General features: G+C 39.5%; 1 protein-coding gene across 2 annotated transcripts in view; it reads right to left on the bottom strand.

The window, feature by feature from the left end:
- Positions 1-24,739, bottom strand: part of LOC111158484 (tetratricopeptide repeat domain 27) — a 176,648-nt gene that overhangs the window by 94,431 nt on the left and 57,478 nt on the right. For both annotated transcript variants that reach the window (XM_022520527.1, XM_022520528.1), the window contains exon 10: positions 16,054-16,167. In XM_022520527.1, coding sequence (XP_022376235.1) covers positions 16,054-16,167 — 114 coding nt within the window. The remainder of the gene's footprint in view (positions 1-16,053; positions 16,168-24,739) is intronic.

Below are 24,739 nucleotides of genomic sequence, written 5' to 3' on the forward strand. Positions count from 1 at the left end.
ACCTTCTGGTACTGAAGCAGGCAGAGAAAAACAGAGATGGGAGGATGCAGGCAGAGAAAAGACAGAAAAAGAACTGATGATCTGTTTGAGCCCCTGAATCCAGCTGGCACTGAGACCGGCATACCCCAAGACTTCGCAGCAATAATGGCCAGGACATTTCCTTTCTTCCAGTCAGTCTGAAAGGGGTTTCTGTCCCTCCAATGAAAAGATTCTTACTGAAACCTGTTCTTAAATTTTACTGAAGTAGAAGGGTAAAGGGTTTGAAAGACTCTAAACTTCGATCTGTCCTTCACAAGCACCTTTAGGAGAAGGATGTTCAAAATAAGTATAAAAATCAAATGCAATTTCTCAAAGTTTAAAGCCATACCCACTCTTTAGGCAAGCCCAGTACAGCCACCGTCAGTGGGAATTACTAAACTGCGTGTCCCACAAGGGCATATACTCTCCCACTCACACAAATAGTTGCACATCAAGGTCAATACTAAGCCCACCAAGTACAGTGCATGAGGATGTGCTTTTATGAAGCGCGCTCTCTCTCCCTCTCTCTCTCTCTCTCCCTCTCCCTCCCTCCCTCTCTCTCTATCTCTCTCTATATAAATAACAGAGCACACACATATCCCAAGATGCTAAAATATGAGAGAGAAGTCTTTAATGCAGAACAAATGACTAGTCTGTGATACAAAGAAAAAGCTTCAGTTTTTGGGGATGTTGAGAAATACAGAGTGAACATATTTCTAGTTAATTAAGTAAATTCGTGGACTCTAGTGCTCTTATCACTTCTAACGACCTCAAAAAGTAGTGATTTATCCACATAATTCATCAATTTTTAGGAAACCCTGTAGGGAAAAACTAACATTCCTTTATCTCTTTTCCCTCCTCTTAAAAAAATACAGCCAACCAAACTGTGAATTACTACCTTCTGGGAATGCTACGTTAACCTCTGTGATCACAGAGATCGCTCTGTTCCTGTTAGCTCTGGCACTGGGCTGAAGGTCTGGCCTGGAATGATATTAGAAAGGCTGGTCTCTACAGCTCGTGGATTACTCAAGTGCCAGATAAAATTTTAATCTTTAATTTAGCCAATCCCCAAATAGTCCTGCTAATAAGTAGCTAATTCAAACATGATTTTTTTTTCTCCACATTCAACATTCAGCAAACATCCACTGAATGCCTATTCTAAGAATACAAAAATAAATGAGAGAATTTGACCCCGCAAGAAGCTCACATTCTGGATGTAAAGATAGAAAGGTTTCCAAACAAAGTATAATACCATTTAGTAAGTGCTAAAATATAGTTTTGGAAACACAGTCTGGGGCACCTGGGTGGCTCAGTCAGTTGAGGGTCTGCCTTTGGTGGAGATCATGATCTCAGGGTCCTGGGATGGAGCTTCACATCAGGCTCCCTGCTCAGTGGGGAGTCTGTTTCTCCTCTGCAGCTCTCCCTGCTTGTTCTCTCTCTCTCTGTCAAATAAATAAATAAAATCTTAAAAAGATAGAAGGAAAAAAAAACACAGTCCCAGAAATAAACCACATAAAGTGTGGTCAGTTGATTTTTGATTTTTCAACAAAAGGACCAACCAGGTGGTGAGGAGAAAAAGTACGGAGAGTTACAACGGTCTTGGTGAGAAATGATGAAGATATTAAAGTGGTATAATTCTCTTACTAGTTATGGGATAAAACAACTTCAGAAATCCTTTATCACAAAACTCAGAATGAAGCTAAGATGGGTCAGAAGTCTGGGTCTGCTGGGGGACACCTTCCCCTCACGATCATCATTTGGCTGAAGGATGGGAGGTCCCAGCTAGGCATAAAATATCTCTCACCCCTGTATCAATGCCAAGGGGAGTTTCTGGCACTGGATGCCACGGGATGCCATCCTATAAAGCTGGACAGTTTGCTGGGAAACTGGGGAGTACTAGGGAGCTCTTACCTGCATCTGAGAACATGCCTCCAGCAAAGTATAACTAAACATTATAACCTACATTTGGGTCCCTCACCTTCTTTCTTGCAGTCATAGCCCCATCTCTTTAAGAGAACCACGCACTTACATAACTATTCTAAAATTGAGGGGCGCTGGGTGGCTCAGTCAGTTGAGTGGCCAGTTGTTGATTTTGGCCCATGTCCTGATTTCAGGGTCCAGAGATGGAGCCCTGGGTCAGGTTGCTCGCTCAGCAGGGAGTCTGCTTGAAGAGTCTCTCTACCTCTCCCTCTGCCCCTTTCCCTGCTCACACACATGCATGCTCTCCCTCTCTCACTCTAAAATAAACAAACTTTGGGCACCTGGGTGGCTCAGTGGGATAAGCCTCTGCCTTCGGCTCAAGTCATGGTGTAGGGTCCTGGGATCGAGCCCCGCATCGGGCTCTCTGCTCAGCAGGGAGTCTGCTTCCCCTCTCTCTCTGCCTGCCTCTCTGCCTACTTGTGATCTGTCTGTCAAATAAATAAATAAAATCTTTAAAAAATAAATAAATAAAATAAAATAAACAATTAAAAAAAAATAAAGTTGAGATGATCCATATAAGCTGGCTCTCTACCCCAAACTCCTGCCCTCCTGCCAAGTGCTCTTGATGACTACAGGCAGAGGGCAATTCTACTGTGAGGCCTTGACCCAGGGTCTGGCTTTGGTCTAGCAGCAGAAAGGGAGGCCTTGTGTTAACATATTTGATTCAGAGCTAATTCTGCATATTATCAACCTCATACAAATTTTCTGAACTGTTAGATCTTTTTTCTGACCCTGCCATCCCGTCCTCGAAACACCTGAACCTTGCTCTTAACGAACAGGTGTCTCTATGAAGCACTTTAAGCCTTTTGTATCTGTTGCGGTCTCCCTAAGTTCAATGGTCCAAGAAAACCTCACAGATTGTTTAGTTTACCTGTTGGGTTGTCACTCTGATGAAGGTGACCCAGTATACTAGGCTATGACTTCTGTGACTTACTACCACTGGCTGATGCTTCAGACAATGACTGAGAGAAGGTCTTCCTCACAGAGTGTCTACATCTCTTGTTACTGGCTCTTCACTTGGGATGTTGGCGCTGCTACCAGCTCCTCTGGATACCTTCTCTGGCCCCTAGGCCAAAGCACACTGCTTGCTCACACCATCTAGGAGAGGCTGTCCAGATCTTACATGTCTTTTTGGAGGAAAGCCATCAGGGAATAAAGCAACAGGATATACAGAGCCTATCTGAAAAGAGAAGCATCTCTGTTACATCAGTTAACTCAGATCCAGAGTTTAAGACCCTAGGGAAAGGTGTAGAAGGAAGATTCTTGGCAACCCTAATGAAGTCTGCCAGTTAGACACACCCTGGCCAGGTGTGCAGTATGTAGTCAGCCCTTCCTTCCAGGGAAAGGCCTCTTAGACAAAGAAACCCATATAACCACAGACAGAGCTCACATTAACCACTAGTACAATGAACACTGGTGATCATCAGGAAGTTAAGGAAAAGCAAGACCAAGAAAAGAAGGGCCAAGATGAACATATAAGATAATTTACTATTGAGGAGAGAGAATTCATGGAAAGAAGAGAATTTTTAAAATTATAATTAACAATGTGCAAAGAAACTAAATGAGGTATCACATCAATAAAACAATAAAAGGGTATCAGGAAGAACAATCAGAAAAATACAGGGGCACCTGGGTGGCTCAGTGGGTTAAGCCTCTGCCTTCAGCTCAGGTCATGGTCTCAGGGTCCTGGGATCGAGCTCAACAGAGAGCCTGCTTCCCCCTCTCTCTCTGCCTGCCTCTCTGCCTGCTAGTGCTCTCTCTCTGTCTCAAATAAATAAATAAAAATCTTTAAAAAAGAAAAATACAGAATTCTGAAAATTAAAAATTGTCAAGTATTATTTTTAATGAAATAAAGGGAATTAAGAGTAGACTAATCTTGATGAGCACTGAGAAAAAAAATGCATAGAATTATTGACTCACTATATTATACACCTGAAAATAACTGTTAAAAAAAGAGAAAGAAAAAAAATTATCAAAATAAAAAATTACAAGGATAAGCTTAATAATATTAGGAATTAAGCTAATAACCAAAACTAGTGATACAGAAAAAAAGGTCAAAGAAATCTCCCATAATATCTAGCAAAATACAAAGAAAAAGCACAAAAAAAAGTTAAGAGTCATACAAGGTAAATTCAGTAGGTCTCACAGAAGTTTACTAAAATTCCTATTGCAGAACCGGACTATAGAAGAAGGCTGTAAAAAAATGGAGAAGTATAATTAAAGAATAAATGGAAGAAAATACCCTTGAACTACAGAGACATGACTGATCACATTTAAAGAATCACCGCATACTCCAAAAGAATAATAATAGTTATGACATTTGTTAAGCACCTCCTTCCTCAGAGACATTGTTCTAAATATTAACTCATAAAATCCTCATAATAAGTATATTTATCTTATTATACACATGAAGAAACTGAGGCACCAAGAGATTAGGTAACTTGTGCAAGACAGAAGCAGCTTGTACATGGTAGAGATGGGATCTGAAACCACATGGTACAACTCCGGAACCCATGCTCACATTCAAACATCCGTAATCCCAAGCATAGAGAGAAAATTCTAAAAGTGTTCTAAAAGACAAGAAAAATATCACTTAAAATGAACAATAATGTGGGGTTATGGACATTGGGGAGGGTATATGCTATGGTGAGTGCTGTGAAGTGTATAAACCTGGCGATTCATAGACCTGTACCCCTGGGGATAAAAATATATTATATGTTTATAAAAAATAAAGTTAAAAAAAAAAAAAGAGACTCTTAAGAATAGGAAACAAGGGAGGGGGGTAGGGAGAGGGTCGTAGGGTTATGGACATTGGGGAAGGTATGTGCTATGGTGAGTGCTGTGAAGTGTGTAAACCTGGTGATTCAGAGACCTGTACCCCTGGGGCTAATAATACATTATATGTTAATAAAAAAAATTAAAAAAAAAAAAGAACAATAATGGGGTTCCTGGGTGGCTCATTTGGTTAGGCATCTCAAACTATTTCAGTTCAGGTCATGATCTCAGGGTTGTGGGATCAAGCCCCATGTTGGGCTCTTTACTCAGCGGGGAATCTGCTTGAGATTCTCTCTCTCCCTCTACCCCTCCCCCTGCTTGTACTCTCTCTCTCTCCAAAATATATAAATAAATCTTTTTAAAAATGTAACGGTAATCAAACTGCCACTTATCAGTAAACTGGGATGCTGGACAATATTAAAGAAATGATCTCATTTACAGTCCCACGAAAAGATGATTTTGAAACTAGAATTTGATACCCAACCCAACTAATAAATTCTGCTGGAAAAATACATTCACAAAGACTCAAATTTTACCACCCATGTCCTTCAGATGAAAGTTACACAGGAAGTAACACAAAAAGACAAGAAAAACAAGGAATGTAACAACAAAGATCAAAGAAACAGTGATAGCTATGACCTAGAAGGAGTTTAAAAAAAAAAAAAAAGCGAAAAGGAACAAATGGAGAATCCCCCAGACCCTGATTGCTGTGACAGCCTTTGTCAAGTAGCAAAAGTTCAGAGACAAAGCATATGATTTTTTTCTCTATAAGTACAATCACAGTATTTGATTATATAATTAAAAGTCATATAATCATAATTATACTATAAAACTGATTTAAAATTTTAAAAATCAACATATGGCTAAAAACAGATGACATAAATTACAGAATAAAATGTAGAGTAACAATCCCTAACCATCGCAAAAAAAAGTCATAAAAATGGAAGAGGGGATAAGAGATGTACTGACTTATCCATAATTCACAATGTGGAGGCAACAGACTCTATCTAAAATTGATAAATTAAGGGGTACCTGGATGAGTCAGTTGGTTAAGTATCCGACTCTCAGTTTCAGCCCAGGTTGAGATCTCAAGGTCATGAGATCCAGCCCCACATCAGGCTCTACTCTCAGAGTGGAATCTGCTTAAGATTTTCTCTCCCTCTCCCTCTGCTACTGCCCCCTGCTCCTCCTAATAAATAAATCTTTAAAAGAAAGGTGAAAAATCAAGAAAAAGAGTATAAGCATTTAAATAAGTATAATAGTAACATAAATATTTAAAGTTATAATGGAAATTACTAGAACAACAACAAAAAAGAAACTGCTAAAAAGTGAAGGGGGAACTGGAGGAGAATTTACATCTTCCATCTGAGATCCTTCCGAGTAGACTTTTTTTTACTACGTGTAGTATGAAAGCTTCTAACATGCAGTTTAAAAATCAAAATACATTAATTAAAGGGCACCTTCAAAAATAGGGGCTAGGTTCAATAAATCACAGTGCCTCCATTTAACAGAGTGACATAGGACTGCTGGAATGAGTGAGCTAGCGCCACAGGTACTGGCACACAGAGCTGATCAGGCTGTTCCTCAAGAGGCAAAAAGGTATAAAGTAATATAGACAGCACGATCCGACTGAGGTTTAAGCGTACCGTTTTATTTATGCAGAGAAATAAGTCTAGAAGGTTACCAATTGAGACTGGAAGGTAAGCAAGGTGGGGGGAAAACACAGTTTTTCACTTCTGCTTCTCCATTGCTTATGCTTTTTATAATTAGCAGGTATTACTTCTATAATTAAAAACAATTAAAAACAGTGACATGGGTTAAAAAAAAAAACATACTTTGCCACTACTAACCACGGACTTGGTCCAGGTGTTACATATAATGTCAGCAGTGCGGTTTTCCCTCAGTGCAAAAAATAATGTGAAGGACCCCTTTATGAAATTATTCAAAAACAAGTACGAGGCTCACTGTATAAATCCTGACATTATCAGTTTTTCCCTAATTAAGGTTTTTGTTATGACATGACTTTAATCATCACTAGAAATTAAACAGCCATGTAAAGAAAGGGCTATTGCTTGCTTGCTTGCTTTTTTTTTTTTTAATTTATTACTTTAGAGATTGAGGAGAGAGAAATCTCTCGACTGATGTACTGACTTATTCATAAATCGCGAGATCACGACCTGAGCTGAAACCAGGAGTGGGATGCTTCTCCAACTGAGCCACCCAGGCTCCCCAGGACTATCAGCTTTTTTTTTTTTTTTTTTTAATTTATTCACTTGACAGAGAGAGATCACAAGTAAGCAGAGAGGCAGGCGGAGAGAGAGAGGAGGAAGCAGGCTCCCCACCGAGTAGAGAACCCGATGCGGGGCTCGATCCCAGGACCCCGAGACCATGACCTGAGCCGAAGGCAGAGGCTTTAACCCACTGAGCCACCCAGGCGTCCCGGACTATCAGCTTTTAAAAGAGAAGTGTTTTAGCCTATACGGGAACGATACTCTGCACAACAGCACCAATCATCCGTTCTGGACCCTTCTCCCTCCAGAATCAAACATGATGGAAAACATCTATTCCATCAAAGCATGGATACAACTCTAGTATTAAGAACAGATGTTCTTGGAAAACTAAAAATCGTTTAAAAAATGTTAAAAATCAATTAATTACTACAGTAAAAAAAAAAGTCAAATGTAGTAGAAGAGTCTCTAGTGACAGAAAACTGCTATAATCTCCAATTCCCAGTTCAATGCATTGTCCTCCCAGAAATTCAAAGGTGAAGGAAAAGATCCCTGTTGGAAAATCATCTTTAGAAGCCCAGCTACCTGAACATGGGCAGGCTGTCCTTACTAGATTAACAGGGTTAAGAGATAATTGAGTAGGGGTGCCTGGGTGGCTCAGTGGGTTAAGGCCTCTGCTTTCAGCTCAGGTCATGGTCCCAGGGTCCTGGGATGGAGCCTCGCATGGAGCCCCGCATTGGGCTCTATGCTCAGCAGGGAGCCTGCTTCCTCCTCTCTCTGCCTGCCTCTCCGCCTACTTGTGATCTCTGTCTGTCAAATGAATAAATAAAATCTTTAAAAAAATGTAAAAAAAATAAATAATAAAAATAAAATTCATTAGCAGGAATATTTTAATAATGAACACAAAATAATCAAAAGCAGGGTATGAATAAGGACTAGAGAATATAATCTCACTTTAATTCTTGCTTCTGAATCCTAACCACTCAGTGTTTCCATAAACATCATTTTCTTCATCATGACCATCAAACATGCAGTCATTAAAGAACTCCAGCCTAGGATAATTTTCACAAGATAGGGTGTTTTAAACGGACTGTCCTCAATTTGAAGCTCCTTCTTCCTCGATGGATCTTGTAACATTAGTTTATTTACTTTTTGGTGGGATGCAATATTCTCCCTTTAAGTCTGGCCTGTCTCAGAAATCCCCCCAAATCGCCATCTTCGGGACTTGCCATCACATTGTTCAATGTAGCTGCTCATCACTGTGCCCGTTAGTCACGACTCTGTCCTTAAGCAGCCAGGCCAACGGGGCGAGTCACCTGACCTCATCCCACCTGCACTTCCTCAACTTGTAATAGGACAAGACTAAGCTTTTCCCTAAACAGCTCCTTCTGGCTTATTTTTCTTTCAGCTTTAACAGCTTATCGTTTTATCACGTTATAACAGCTGAGGAAGGAAACAGATTTTCACAGAAACTAAAACAGAATTTCTTCTAAACATTGTTTTATATACAGGTATTTAAAAAACCATTTTCCTCTTATTCTTCAGGGATGCAGCAACTTCAACAAACACAGGACTATCAAACGCTGAATCAGAGAATTGGCAAGAGTTCAGATGATGAGGTAAATGGCTCAACAAGGGACAGAAAATTAGACAAATCCTGCATTCACCCAGTCACATGATCTGGCTAATTTCCAAAATTTCTGGGTTGGGGCGTGAAGTGATTTTCTCTGCGGTATCACCCTGTAAAGGCAAAAATAACAATTCCTCATCTTGTTCTATAGGCAAAAGTATACAACTCTATTCAGAATGCAGGATTTGGATGGCAGACGGGAAAATATGAGACATACGATGGCCAAGACACGGCAAGATGTGAGAGAGCATGGTGATGCGGCTTCTTCTTTAAATCTATTTTCCTCAAACACATCCTTTTGTTATTTGATGCCCAAAAATATAATGTGTATAATTCAGAGAATAACGTAAGTTTCAAATTAAAAAGATATGCTATGTACTTATGGACAAATTTACCTCTCTACTTTTTGAGTTTAACTGCCGCTCCAAAAGAAAACTGAATGACGACTTAGTTACATCCTATGCCAAAGTTAATGTAAGAGGTAAAGCAAAGCCAATCATTTCCAAGTCAGTATGTCTTTCATTAGTAAATAAATGTAACCTAGTACTATTTGTATTAAGGCCAAACTTTGGCCAAAACAAACAAACAAACAAAAAACCCATTTAAACTCTTTCCCAAAATAAAACTTAAAAAAATTTATGTGTGGTCTCCTTGACCAAAAATCTATACAAAATAATGCATATTTGATCACTTTAACACTTGGTTATTTCAATATTCTGCTTAGTGTGAAATGAGCTTTTAATAAATAAATTTCAATACAAGAGGAGCAATTCAGCAAGAATAATTTAAAGTGCTGGTCATGAAACCACATCTTTACCTTCCTTCTTTGCTTGACACTGGGCCCAGCTGCGGGGAGTGGGGTGCACACATGGTGCCCGGCTGTCAGCTGTCTCAGCGTCCCCCACAGCCACTGACAGCACCTGGCCTGAGGTCTCGCCCCCTTCCAGGGCCGCCTATATCTCCAGTGGTGGGGAAGGGAAGGGAAGGTAGAAGGTCAGGGGGACACTCAGCCTGGCAAATAGCCTGGGCTGTCTTGGGCCCGCACCTCTGTGTAACTTCTTCCTCAGCCCAATCCCACTCCCTCCTGTTACTCTTCAAGTGGCCCGGAACCCTGATCTCTGTGTCTCACTGTTTTGGAGAAAACAACCTGTGACAATAACATAAAGGGCTCTGAGATACGATGTTACTCAGTGAAAAGAAGTAAAATGGTTAAAACAGTATGTGACAAACTGTAGAGCACATAGTAGGCCCTCAATAAATTTGAACAATGAGCATGAAAAAAAGCAAAAAGGACATGGTAACTGCAATGTATTTTGCAGACAGAGGGAGGGGGCTGAAAAAGTTCAGGTAGAAAATAATTCCAAGACTAAAAATCTGGCCCTTGGAATGTAAGCTCCTGAAAGCTTACATATTAATTATCTTAGCAGACCCAGGGCCCAGTACAATACCTGGTACATACTAAGAATTCAATAAATATTTGCTAACCGGGAAGTTAGTAGTACTGACATTTATGGTAACTCGGTAACCCTCTTGTGGGTTTGCCAAACTATGCCGACACAGAGAAGTTCTGGAAGGGAACGTGGGATTTTTGTTTTCATGGATTTTTTTGTTTGTTTTATATCTGCGTGGATTTTTTTTAACAAAAACTTCACTTAATCCAAATAAAGGTCTGCTTTTACATGGCAACTAAAAGACTTTTAAATGCAGGGGAGCTATTTCTTTTAAAAAAATTTCTTTAAAGTTCTTAAAGACTGTTTTCAAAGTGCTCACGATACCTCTCTTTGAAAAATAATCTTATTCTGCACATTTTACCTTCAGTTTCTTTGAAGGCAAATTAACTGATTTCTCTATCTTAGAACAACACCACAAATCATCTCTCGGATCTGTTTCCATCCATACTCAATTTGCTCCCAGTAAGCAGGCCTATGTAAGTAACCCCCAATTGAGGTCTCTGCTTCTATTCTCACCAACAAATGCTACCATACCCTAAGACTCTCTTTGAAACTCTGACTTCTGTCATGTTACCCATAGTTCCTTTTACTCCGAGGGGAAAATCCACACTCTGGAGCCTTATACCGGAACTAGAACAGTTAGCCCTTCCCAGCATTTTATCTCATGCTGCTCTCCCGCATGAACCAGACTGAAGGACTCTGTACTCCACACACTCCAAATACGCACTCCCTAAGTCACCTCCTCCTCCTTCCTACCAGCCTTGTAGACAGTACCGAGTTATGCTTATGATTATTTGGTAAACTGGAACATACTTTACCCAGTATTTACATCTCATTATGTATTTCCTTCTGATGTTCCCAGTTAAAAATCTAACTCAAGCCTCATTAAAATAAGAAACACCTGGACCTAGGACATGCACTGACCTCCCCCACCCCCAACACTTTCATCATTTAGGTGCTAGGCAGGAGCTGCCTATAGACCTGGAAACCAAACAAGTATCAGTGATCTGTGTACTTCCAGGAACATCAATAAAGTGCTCTCAGCTTAGTCCATACAGGTTAAACTACTATAAAATGAAATCTTTAAAATATACTTATTAAGCAAGATACAATTTTCTTTCTTGTTTGTAAATCCAGTGGTAAGTGATCCAGAGCTGGTAAAAGAGCTCTGCATTCCTCAACACATGGCATCTCTGATCTAAAGTGGCAGCCCACTTCTCCTGACTTTCTAGGCGACAAGAAGGGATAAAATACCAGGGGAGTATACACGCTCCCTTGTAAGGACATGATCCAGAAGTGGTATACATCACTTCTACCCACATCTGTTATTCAGAACTGAATCACATGGTCCCTCCCACCTGCAAAAGAGAATGGGAAGTCTTATGTCTGGATAAAACTAAGGTTCTAAAACCAAAAGAAGAATGGATAATTGGGTATAATTAGCATTCTCAGACACAGATAATCCACTTCTGCTTTTACTATAGCAACAAACAATATACTCTATCTGAAGCTTATCTTATTCATGTGAGCTGAAATTCCATCAAAATAAAAAATTAACAGTAACGTAAGTAATGACAGCATAAGATTATATCCCAATGAATAAAATAGAAACCCACAAGTCCACACTCTAATCAATAAATAAGTGAATGAATAAACAAATAAAAAGAAGATAAAGCTCTTACCTATAGCAGAATACCAACTAAGATACTATACAATCATTTTAAAATAAGAAAATTGCCACTTGGCAATCATCATGATAACTTCCCCTCTCAAGAAACCTCAATAAATGCTCAAACAAGTGGATGAAAATTGGATGATAATCTCAAAGTAACTCCCCCCAAATGCTTACTATTTACAAGGTAAAGAGTAAATAACTTTACTTTGGGGAGAAAATCCACAAACATGACCTTATTCAAGTGATCAAAGAGCATCTGGGGACAACTCATAGCATCTGGTCCCCAAGAGGGACAGAGTGAGAAGAATACACCACCGCCTCGGGAAAGTTACTGTCAAAATCGTGTAACCTGAATCTAATCATGAGAAAACATCACAGTCTCCAAAATAACTGGCTGGTAACCTTCAAAATCATCAACCCCACAGAAGTCAAGCAAGGCCTGAGGAAATGTTCCAAACGAAGGAAACTGAAAGGGCGAGGCAGCTCCATGCTGTGCTTGGATCCTTTTGCTACAAAGGACATTATTAGGACAACTGATAAAACTTAACTGGGGTCTCATCAGAAGGGTGGATGGGAGTTCTTCACATCACTCTTTTTTTCTTTTTTTCTCTCTCTCTCTTTTTTTATAGAGGGAGAGAGAGGTGGGGAGAGGGACGAGAGGGAAAGAGAGAATCTTAAGCAGGCTCCATACCCTGTGCAGAGCTTGACACTGGGCTTGATCCCATGACCCTGCAATCATGACCTGAACCGAAATCAAGAATCAGATGTTTAACCAACTGAGCCTCCCAGGGACCTCTCTTCACATCGTTCTTATGACTAAATTGTTCCAAAGCAAAAAATACATTTTTAGCAATACCAGTGTCATTGACTTCATGAAATCCTACATCTTTTGCAACATTTCAAATTTTTCTTGGCAATCAATCTGCATCACAGTTAGGTTATTAGACAATTTGTGAAAGAGACTAAATGCTATTTTGTCAACAGACGAGAAAAAACATTAGTAATAAATGGAGATGATGCCTGAATGCAGATTAATTTTGATTATTTTTGCATTAGGGTGAATTCTATTTCCTTTTACAATCTGTACCTGTGGAACCACATCTTATTAATTCTTATATTGTCTCTTTCAATACTCATCACAAACCTATGCTATAAGTACTATTTTTTTTTAAAGATTTTATTTATTTATTTGACAGACAGAGATTACAAGTAGGCAGAGAGGCAGGCAGAGAGAGAGAGAGGAGGAAGCAGGCTCCCTGCCAAGCAGAGAGCCCGATGCGGGGCTCGATCCCAGGACCCTGGGATCATGACCTGAGCCGAAGGCAGAGGCTTTAACCCACTGAGCCACCCAGGCGCCCCTGCTATAAGTACTATTACTCCTCTTTTGCAGATGATGAAAATGAAGCTTAGAGGTGTGATGTGATAACAATATTTTATCTCCATCCATGGTTCCTGGTATAGAGCTTTTAAAATACTCATAACTTCCTGAGTGGTAGGGGTTAAAGGAGCATCTTTAGTTTTTTGTAATAAGCCCTTTGCCCCATTCTTTGGTTCATGATACTGAGGTGACTCCTGGAGGATGGGTTCTAATTGACATAGGAACCAACCATGTGATTAGAGGACTGGAAGTTTCAGCCACACTTCCAACCTCTGGAAAAGGGAGCAGGGCTGGGGATTGAGTTAATCATCAATGGCCAAAGACTTAATCAATCATGTTTACATAATGGAACCTCCGTAAAAAAACAGAAAACAAACAGATTTACAGAGCTTCCAGGTTGGTGAACCGACTGCATGCTGGGAAAGTGATGTACCCCAAACTCCACAAGGACAGAAGCTCCTGTCCTCGGGATGCTTCCAGACCTCATCCTATGTACCTCTTCACCTGGCTGTTCATCTATATCCTTTATAACATCCTTCATAATAAGCCAGTAATAGTAAAGTCTCCCTGAATTCTGTGAGCCATTTTAGCAAATTATTGGACTCCAGGTGGGGGTCAGTAGAACCCCTGATTTTTAGCCAGTGAGTCAGAAACAGACCTGAGGCTGGCATCTAAAGTAGAGTGCAGCCGTGCAGGGGTGGTTCAATATTTGCAAATCAATCAAAATGATATACTACATTAATGAAAGACAGGATAAGATCCTCTCAATAGATGCAGAAAAAGCATTTGACAAAATACAGCATCCATTCTTGATAAAAATCTTCAACAAAGTAGGTATAGATGGAACATACCTCAACATCGTAAATGCCATATATGAAAGACCCACACCCATAATATCATCCTCAATGGGGAAAAACGAAGAGCTTTCCCTCTACGGTCAGGAACAAGACAGGGATGTCCACTCTTACTATTACTATCTAACAGTACTGGAAGTCTTAGCCTCGGCAATCAGACAACAAAAAGAAATAAAAGGCATCCAAATTGTCAAGAAAGAAGTCAAACTTTGACTATTGCAGACAACATGGTACTCTATATAGAAAACTGTTAAGACTCTACCAAAAAATTGCTAGAACTAATACATTAATTCAGCGGAGTTGCAGGATACAAAGTCAATATACAGAAATCTGTTGCATTTCTATACACCAATAATGAAGCAACCAAAAAAGAAATCAAGGACTCTATCCCATTTACAACTGCACCAAAAACCCTAAAATACCTAGGAATAAACCTAACCAAACATGCAAAAGATCCGTACTCTGAAAACTATAGAACACTTATGAAAGAAATTGAGGACACAAAGAAATGGAAAAACATTCTGTGCTCATGGATTGGAAGAACAAATATTGTTAAAATGTCTATACTACAGGGACGCCTGGGTGGCTCAGTTGGTTAAGCAGCTGCCTTCGGCTCAGGTCATGATCCCAGCGTCCTGGGATCGAGTCCCACATCGGGCTCCTTGCTTGGCGGGGAGCCTGCTTCTCCCTCTGCCTCTGCCTGCCATTCTGTCTGCCTGTGCTTGCTCTCTCTCCCTCTCTCTCTGACAAATAAATAAAAAATCTTAAAAAAAAAAATGTCTATACTACACAAAGCAATCTGCATATTTAATGTAATCCCTATCAAAATAACAACAGCATTTTTCACAGAACCAAAATAAACAATCCTAAAATTTGTATGGAACCATAAAAGACCCCAAATAGCCAAAGCAATCCTGAAAAAGAAAAGCAAAGCTGGAGACATCATAATTCTAGACTTCAAGTTCTTTTACAAAGCTATAGTGATCAAGACAGTATGGTACTATTTCAAAAACAGATATATAGATCACTGGAACATAATAGAAAACCCAGAAATGGAGCCACAACTATATGTTTCATACAGCAGGAAAGAATATCCAATGGAAAAAAGATTGTCTCTTCAACAAATGGTGTTAGGAAAACTGGACAACAACATGCAGAAGAATGAAACTGGACCACATTCTTAAACCGTGGACAAAAGTAAATTCAAAATGGATGAAAGACCTAAATGTAAGACCTGAAACCATAACAATCCTAGAAGAGAGCTCAAGCAGTAATTTCTCTGGCATCAGCCATAACAACATTTTTCTAGATATGTCTTTTGAGGCAAGAAAAACAAAAGCAAAAATGAACTATTGGGAGTTCACCAAGATAAAAACTTTCTGCACAGTAAAGGAAACGATCAACAAAACTAAAAGACAACTGACAAAATGGTAGAAGGGTTAGTAATGATAAAGGATTCGTATCTAAAATCTATAAAGAACATATCAAACTCCACACTGAAAAAAACAAATAATCTAGTTAAGAAATGGGCAGAAGACATGAACAGGTACTTTCCCAAAGAAGATATCCAGATGGCTAACAGACATATGAAAAGAGGCCAACATTACTAATCATCAGGGAAATACAAATCAAAAGCATAACACCTATCAGAATGGCTAAAATTAACAACATAGGAAACAACAGTTGTTGGCAAAGATGTGAGGAAAGGGAAACCCTCTTGCACTATTGATGGGAAGGAATGCAAACTCATTTAGTCACTCTGGAAAACTGTATGGAGATGGCTCAGAAAGTTAGAAACAGAACTACCCTATGATTCAGCAATTGCACTAGTAGTGTCCTTTATCCAACTGCACTACTAGTATCCTTCACCCAAAGGATACAAAAATACAGATTTGAAGGGGTAGGTGCACCCTGATGTTTACAGCAACATTATCAATAATAGACAAATTGTGGAAACAGCCCAAATGTCCACTGACTGATGAATGGATAAAGAAGATGTGGCATATATATGGAATATATACCAAGAGTTGGAAGAATAACAAAAACTGTCCCATTAATTCTCACCTGTGTCTGCCTCATTGCCCGTTCCACTCGGCGTGTGCTTCCTCGCTCAAGTTTTGTCCGGAGGATCAAGGCTGATGTCTGAATGGCCCAAAACTTTGGTTGTGAAAGCAAAAACTGATGGAAGAGAATTAAAAAACACACAAAAAGAAGGCGTAAGTGCAGTGATCCCACTCTGATTAGTACAAAATTAATTCTTTCAAAAGTATCAGAATACAGCTGAATGCAGCTCTGAAAATCTTCTCAGTGAAAAATAATAAAACACGTGCTGTCAAATATTTTTGTGAATAATTTGTTCACTTAACCTAGTAGATCCAATCTATTGAATAAATCCCTTAAAGGAATAAATCAAAATCTTTCCAGATAATCAAAACAGTAGGCAGACTATATCACACTAGAAATTCATAAATCTTTTTATCTCATAGGTTATAAAAAATGTGAGAAAATAAACTACCTCAAAATATCTTTCCCAAATTTGAAATAAATCTTTAAACAACCAAAATCATACATAAAAACAAATCATTAGAAATCTGACAACTTTTCACTTAAAATACATCCTAATTCATAAATGCAAATCAAACTTCAAGTACACGAAATGCCCAAGAATTAAGTATTTGTTCACTTAAAGGCAAAAGACTTTTCTTTTCTTCAATACATATTACAGAAATCCATTCTAAAATGTATGAGAATGCTTTCTGGCCTTGGTTAGGGCAGTGAGTCTCAGATTCGGCTAAAATGCTTTCCCAGAGGGGATATCTTAATAAAAACTGGCCTAAAACAAAATATCGAATACGCAAGGACTAAGTCCTAACCCCAGAAATCTGTGAGTGCCATGAGCTCAGAGAATGTAGTAGACACCACTGACTATGACTGCACATGAAGTGGGGAAAAGTAAAAGTTCTGGGTGAGTGAAAATGGGCAAGATGCATGATGACGCAGTAGGGACCGCATGGTGTAATGAACACAGTTTTCGATCTCTGCTGATAATCTGGAATCCACACTATTTCCCGGAGATCATTCACACCTGTAACATTCAGTCAAGACTGCTGCAAAACAAGGGAAAATGCCTGTTTGTTAGAAAGCTGACTATAGCCTTGATCAATTGCTTGTTTCTAAAAGTCAGTGTGGAAACACTCTAGTTAATTAAAAGTGCAATTAATCACTCAAAACCTAGCTGCACATTAGAAGCACTTGAGAAGCTTTTAGTATTTTTTTTTTAAGTAAATCAGACCTCTGAGAGTAGCATCTGGCAACTGTGTTTTTTAAAACACTCCCCAAGTAATTCAAAACCATAGCCAAGTTTAAGAACTATGAGGCTAAATCAAGAAAATAACCATCAAAAACCACAAAAACTCAATGTTAACAGCAGTTTTTGAGTGTTTGTGACTCTAGGAATGACAGACTACTTCACTGAGTGACTGCCACTAGGATTTTCCAAAGACTGAATCATTCTAAACCCTTGTTTTATTACCAAAAAGTAATTTTTTTTTTTTTTTTTTAAGTAGACTCCACACCCAGCATGGAGCTCAATTCGGGGCTTGCATTCATGACTGTGAGATCAAGACCTGAGCCGAGATCGAGTCAGATGCTTAACAGACTGAGCCACCCAGGCGCTCCTACCAAAAAAATACATTCTTTATCAGAATTACAGAACAGAATGGGAACTGTATTATTATAACAAGTAATTTTTATTAGAACGGTGCATTTATTTTAGTCTTCTTAATATTTCTTATCAACTTTGCGCCTTACATTGAAGGAAAATTTAAAACTGAGGCCTTGAATATTTTTTTTTAAACTACTGTGTCAAATATTAAAGTATAATTTGAGGGAGGTATAAAGTCACAAGAAACACTGATCTAATTATTTTAAGAAATTGTGAAACACATTACAATGAAGGAAATTCAAACTGAATTCATGTAGAAATACAAGTTACAGAGTCCTACGTACTTGCAGAAATGGATCTTGGAGTGAAAATCCTAGGTACTTATTGGAGGAGCAAGTGTATGTGTTTGTTGTCAAAGTTTCTGAACACCATTCACAAAACTTTATCAGAAAAAGTTAAATGACTCTAAGAAGAGCTTTATTAAAAAATGTAAAGATAGAATTTATTTAAAAAAAAAGATACAATTTATTTATGTGTTGTATGTAATTCCCAGTTCCACTTTTTTTTTTTCAAAAAGAATAAAACAACCTCTTTATTTTGCTGTTCTAGTCTCTGAGATACAAAAGCACACAAAATCCTTAATGATTGGCTTTTTTTTTCATAAATATTTTTTCATAATTTTTTTTCATAAATAGCCAATCATTAAGGATTTTGAGTTCTTTTGTATCTTGGACGGTGTGGAACAGCAGAAATAAAGAGGATGTTTTATTAAGTTCCACTTTATACTGTAGAGTGGATAAGTGGTAAGTTCTTCCTTTCTTAGAATTCAATTCTACAATATTATCTCTTGAATAAAATTTGCATCAATGTTAACGGGGGGGAAAAAAAGAACTACAAGGCTAAGATAACACAAGTATTTGTTTTTGGTCAAAATCATTTATCACTCCAAATTCTTATTAAGAGTTAGCCGGAGGGGGATGCTTGGGTGACTCAGCCAGTTAGGTGGTTAGACGTCTGGCCCTTGGTTTCAGCTCAGGTCATCATCTCGTGGTCCTGGGATCAAGCCCAGGGGTCGGGGTTGAGGTCCGTGCTTGGTTGTCAGTTTCTTCCTCTGCCCCTCCCCCAGCTCATGTTCATACTCTTTCTCTCTCTCTCTCAAATAAAAAATAAAATCTTAAAAAAAGAATTAGCAGGAGGTCCTTCAATGGAGTATAAATTCTATCTCAGGCCCTTATTGTACCACCGTGAGTTACCTGCATGGCCCCTACAGACATCTGAATTTTCAACTCTGGATCAAAGCCAACGCCTTTACAATAAAAGGGAAAATGAAGCACCAACAGGTTAAGCCACTTGCTCTGTGTCACACCTTCATTAGTAGTAAAAGCTGATACTAATACCTGGGTCTCTTGAGCCACAGCACAACATCTTTATAGCATTTTTTCAACACTTTCCCCAGATATGATAACCTCCTGGAAGTGATGATACCACCCAGGAAATTCTGGTAGAGCAATGTAACCATCACACTCAGGAAAGAACACTGGGAAACTGCACTGCTAAGGGGAGCAGGAGTAAGGAAAAAATTCACAAATAAGGGAGGAGAAGCATCAGTAGATGGGGTCTTCCTGAAGTGTATTAGTTCATTAATTCACTTGAGCAGCTACTCTGTACAACGTTGTGTGCACAAGGCCCCAGGGACAAACTAGTAAGCAAGACAGACAAGGTCCCCACCATCACAGAATTTACATTCTAATGCAATGTCAATTAGGCATTCTTATCCTTCTATAACTGTGTAAATTAAAATATTTTATCTCCTTGAAATATATTTTACTAGATTAACCTATAACCTTATCTTATTAGCCTCCATTAACTAAAATCTACAAGAAAAATGGCTTTATCAACACAAGTAGGTACATGTGGCATTATAAAAAGATATATGATAAAAAATACATTAAAGAACTTCTTAGGGGCGCCTGGGTGGCTCAGTGGGTTAAGCCTCTGCCTTTGGCTCAGGTCATGACCCCAGGGTCCTGGGATCGAGCCCCTCAACGGGCTCTCTGCTCAGCGAGGAGCCTGCTTCCTCCTCTCTCTCTGCCTGTCTCTCTGCCTACTTGTGATCTCTGTCAAATAAATAAATAAAATCTTTAAAAAAAAAAAAAAGAACTTCTTAAAATACGTAACATTGTTTGAGCTCAAGAATTTTCAAAGGAAATAACTTTTCATAAAGTAAATCTGCAAAAAGACTCTACTACCCACAATGGGTTACATCACTGCCTTCTTTTTCTCTTCACCTGATTAAAGGGACTATCTCTGTAACCTCGTGACAGGACAGAAGAACGTGGAGGGAAGGGCTCAGTGGGAACATTTTCCAAGCCAGCCAGAGCTTGTGCAGAATCCCAGCTCCACCACGTGAGCTGACTCACTGGGTGACCTGGGGAAGTTACTTGACCTCCAAGGTCTCACTTTCCTCCTCTCTGAAATCCTTGTGAGAAGGATTAAATCTGAATTAGGTAAAACTTAACAAGCCTCTCAGAGGTACCCACTGAAGTAGCCCCCCCCACCCAGGTTTCCCCTCCTGTAAGGCTTTATCTCGCCCCTAACAGAAAATCACCACCTCGAGTAAGCACAGGTTGCTGGCACAAACCCCTGACAGGGTTCGGGACACACTATCCCCAAAAATGGCAGCTGGCTTATTGAGCATTTTAAGCCAAAGAAGTCTGAGGAAACAGCAGAAGCAGGAAGATCACTCCGGCCTTCCCCATGACCCTCTGCCCTGAAGCAGGTCATAAAACTCTGGTGTGAGAGGGTCCTCCCTACACCCTCTACCCGGAGGAAGGGAGCATCCTTTACACCTACACCTCACGTTCTCTGACCTATCACATTCCTCCATGACGCCCACTCGTCATCAAACCGAGCATAAAAAAATTCAGTTTTAATTGCTTCTTTTGGTCTTTGTTTTCTTATGAAGCCTCCCATGTCACCAAAAAAAAAAAAAAATCTATTAAATAAACCTGTGTGCATTTCTCATGTTAATCTGTCAGATTAATTTGCAGACCCAGCCCTAAGAAGGTTGAAGAAAACTTGCCCTCCCCTTACAGCTCCCAACCACAGTGATGACGGGCTTGTCAGAGTTAAAGCCCAGCTTTAAGCTTTGCACACCAAATAGGGGAGATACTTTCCTCAGAAAAACAACAAAATCAGACTGTTTTCTTCCCTGGCATGAGAACAAGAGTTTGCCTGAGACTTTAATGCAAAGGTCAAGCAAAACATTCTCACTGAACACTGAGAGCAAAATGCAATCTGACAAACAGACATTTGAAAAGCTTTGCAGAAGGAACTGGCCGGATAATGGCACCACCTAAGAACGCATTTATCCTTCTATCTGTTTGGCCAGGAGTTTTGGAAAAGTCTTTCCAAAAGGAGGTAAATTCAGATAGGCTGGATTTAATATATTTTTAGAACACTGCAGCCCACAAGATAAGCCAATCGTAATTAGGTAAGAAAAAGAAAATTCAATGGGGGATATCTGCTAAAAATGCTCTACCAACTTACGGAGAAAAGGCTATTTTTAAGAAATATCCAATCTAGTAGTTCAGCAAGCAAACCCAACGGAGGGAGCACCAACCCACCTTCCCAGGCAGCAGGCTGGCCAGTGGGGACTCAAGTATGTCTGTCCAGACAACGGGCAGAGCTGACCCAGTCTCCACCACATCCTGGGCCAGAGTTACTCTTAATCCCACTCAATTCAGGAGCTGAGAATGACCACCCCACAGCCTCCTGCTAGCTCCGCCTCACCCTCTGGGTGTCCGCTCAGATGGCACCTCCTCAGACAGTCTTTCTCAACCACTTTCCCTAAGTATCTCCATCTTTGCCCTGTGATTCTCTACCCCCGCATGCAGGTTGGTGCCTTCAGTTCCCTCGTGCCTTTCCATCCCCTAGCACCCTCCCTACAGCCTGGCACACTGCGAGCGCTCGGAGACAGCACTCAGAGAGAGAAAAAGGGACACAGAAGGGATTTTATACTTGTTGTCATGTACACGGGGCAAAATGGTATGTCCAAAGATGATGCTTCTGAAAAGGAAATGTAAATCGACAGTGACTGGCCCTTATGAAAATCACTTGTCACATCTTTGTTTTGTTTTTGGTTTTTTTTTCTGACATTCCCCAAATAGATTCAGGAACATACTCTCCTCCAAGGACACAACAGAGTAAATAATAATGGGGTGTCATGAAATAATATTTTATTACTATAATCCAGGTACACTGTGGCTTATATAGGCTTTTGTGAAGCAGCTCAGAAACTTAAAGTATTTTTTCTTTATGACAATATGCTCCAAATCCCAAATAAAATAAGCTTATGGGCTTTCTGAAAATAAGTCATTGCTAAATTGTGGCATATGATGTATTTTTAAAGAAGGGGCGTGGCAAAGTCGAAAAATGCACTGAAAAAAGAACTGAAGTCTAAACCAGACTCTCCACCAATTAGCTGCATAGGTCTTGGGAAAGGCACTGACCACGTTAGCCCTCCTCTTCCTCATTTACACACTGATGGGATTCAAGCTGATGCTCTCTAAGGCTGCTGTCAGCTAGAAAGTTTTAATAAAATTCCATTTGTTTCATAGCAAAGAATAAGGTTCCAAACAATTCATTATGATCCTTTGTACAAATGCACAAATTAAGCGGAATTCTTCCCTAAACCAGCTTCCATTCCCCTGCCTTCCCAGCCATTCTCTATATGCCCTTAAATAAGTGGATTAACTTCTCTAGCACTAAGATATGTCTTATCTATAAAGAGAAGGAAAAAAAAAAAAAAAACTGGACCAAATGGTGACTGAAGCTTATTCCACCAACAAAACTCTATCATGGGGGCACCTGGGTGGCCCAGTGGGTTAAAGCCTCTGCCTTCAGCTCAGGTCATGATCCCAGGGTTCTGGGATCAAGCCCCGCATCAGGCTCTCTGCTTTGCAGGGAGCCTGCTTCCCCCTCTCTCTCTGCCTACTTGTGCTCTCTCTCTGTGTCAAATAAATAAATAAAATTAAAAAAAAAAAACAAAAAACCTCTATCATGATGAAGGGAAAATAATGACATGAATTCCCAAGTTCATCTTCATTGAATTTTGGTTATTTTAGATCTTTAATTAATATTAATTGGATTCTAATTATTATAGAACTCATATTCATCAAAATGCCCTGCCAAGGTTATTAAAACCCAATAGAAGTTCTTTACCGTCCAATATAGGAGAGAAATACTTGAGAACACTTAACTTCCTCAGATCCCAAAAATAAGTAAAATAAATGAAGATGTTCGCAAATGCCAAATGTGACTCACCAGATCGGGAACAGTTGAGGGGTCTTCTATAGATAAGGCTGAATAAGCTTGATAATGGGAAGCAGTGAGTGACCAAATATATAGTACCTAAATATAAGCTGATTAAATTTTTCTCTAGCCTAGGATTCTAGCTACCAGTTATTTACGTAAGCAAAAACTAAATGCATTGGAAAAAAAAAACAAAACTAAAGGCATCAGAGATTAACAGGTTGTGAAATTTTACTGACTGTTCCATGTTCATGGCAGGTATCTGATGATGTCTTTGTATGGATCAGGAAATTTGGGCATTAAAAAAGTATTCTCACTTAAAAAAAAAGAAAACAGACAAAAAGGCATCCTCAAAAAAACTAAACAGGATTACACATGATCCAACAAAATCATTTCTTGGATATATGCCCAAAAGAAATAAAAGGAGGGACTTGAATGATACTTGCTTACCCATGTTCATGGCAGTGCTGTTCACAACAGCTAAAAGGCAGAAACAACTCAGATATTCACTGACGGAAAAATGATAAACCAAATGCGGGGTGTGTGTGCGTATGTATATAAGTATGATTCAGCCTTAAATAGGAAGGAGGTTTGGATACACACTACAACATGGATGAATCTTGAAGACCTGAAGCTAATTGAAATAAGCCTGATACAAAAAGACAAGTATTTTATGATTGCATGCGGTACCTAGAATACTGAAATGCATATGAAGAGAAAACAGAACAGTGGTTGTCATTCTGGGGAGAGAAGAGTATAGGGAGCCAGTGTTTAATGGGTATAGAGTTTCAGTATGGGGTGATTAAAAAGCTCTGGAGATGGGACACCTGGGTGGCTCAGTTGGTTAAGTGGCTGCCTTTGGCTCAGGTTATGATCTCAGGATCCTGGGATTGAACCCCATGGTGGGCTCCCTGCTCAGCAAGGGAGTCTGCTACTTCCTCTCCCTCTGCCTGCTGCTCCCATATCCATTAGCCTGGAATATCTTTCCATTTCTTTCTGTCCTCTTCAATTTCCTTCAATAACGTGTTATAGTTTTCAGAGTACACATCTTACACCTCTTGAGTTAGGTTTATTTCTAGGTACCTGATGGGTTTGATGCAATTGTAAATGGAACAGTTTTCTAAATTTCTCTTTCTGCTGCTTCATTATTGGTATATAGAAATGCCACAGACTTTCATAGACTGAAATTTATCCTGCTACTTTACTGAGTTTATCAGTTTCAACAGTTTTTCTGGTGGAGTCTTTCAGATTTTCTATATGTAGTACCATATCATTTACAAACAGTGAAAGTTTTACTTCTACCTTACAGATTTTATTCATCCTCTAGGGGAGCAAAGTGCCACTTTTCTGAAGGCACAGAGTACATCGACTGCCTTAAAAGGGAAATCACTCAAAACACAAATTAACCAGTGACCACGTCACCTAAGCTTTCTGGCAGTGCTCAACCCGCCAATGCACACCTTAGCCACTCACCCTTAAAAGGGCATGAGAGACTGTGGACTCTGAGAAACAAACTGAGAGTTTTGGAGGGGATGAGGATAGGGGGATGAGTGAGCCTGGTGGTGGGTATTAAGGAGGGCACGGACTGCATGGGTGTGGTGCATAAACAATTCTGGAACACACACAAAAAAAATTAAATTTTTTTAAAAAGGCACTGATACAAATTATCTTAAAGGCTAAAAGGCCTAATCCTGGCTACCTCTGCGTACTGGTAAATAGCAGCTGTGCACGGGATTAAGATTTCCCTTGTACAAATACTCAATTTATTAGAAT

This window comes from Enhydra lutris, unplaced genomic scaffold (genome assembly GCF_002288905.1).
Source record: "Enhydra lutris kenyoni isolate GAN:26980312 unplaced genomic scaffold, ASM228890v2 scaffoldscaffold59, whole genome shotgun sequence".
Lineage (NCBI taxonomy): Eukaryota > Metazoa > Chordata > Mammalia > Carnivora > Mustelidae > Enhydra > Enhydra lutris.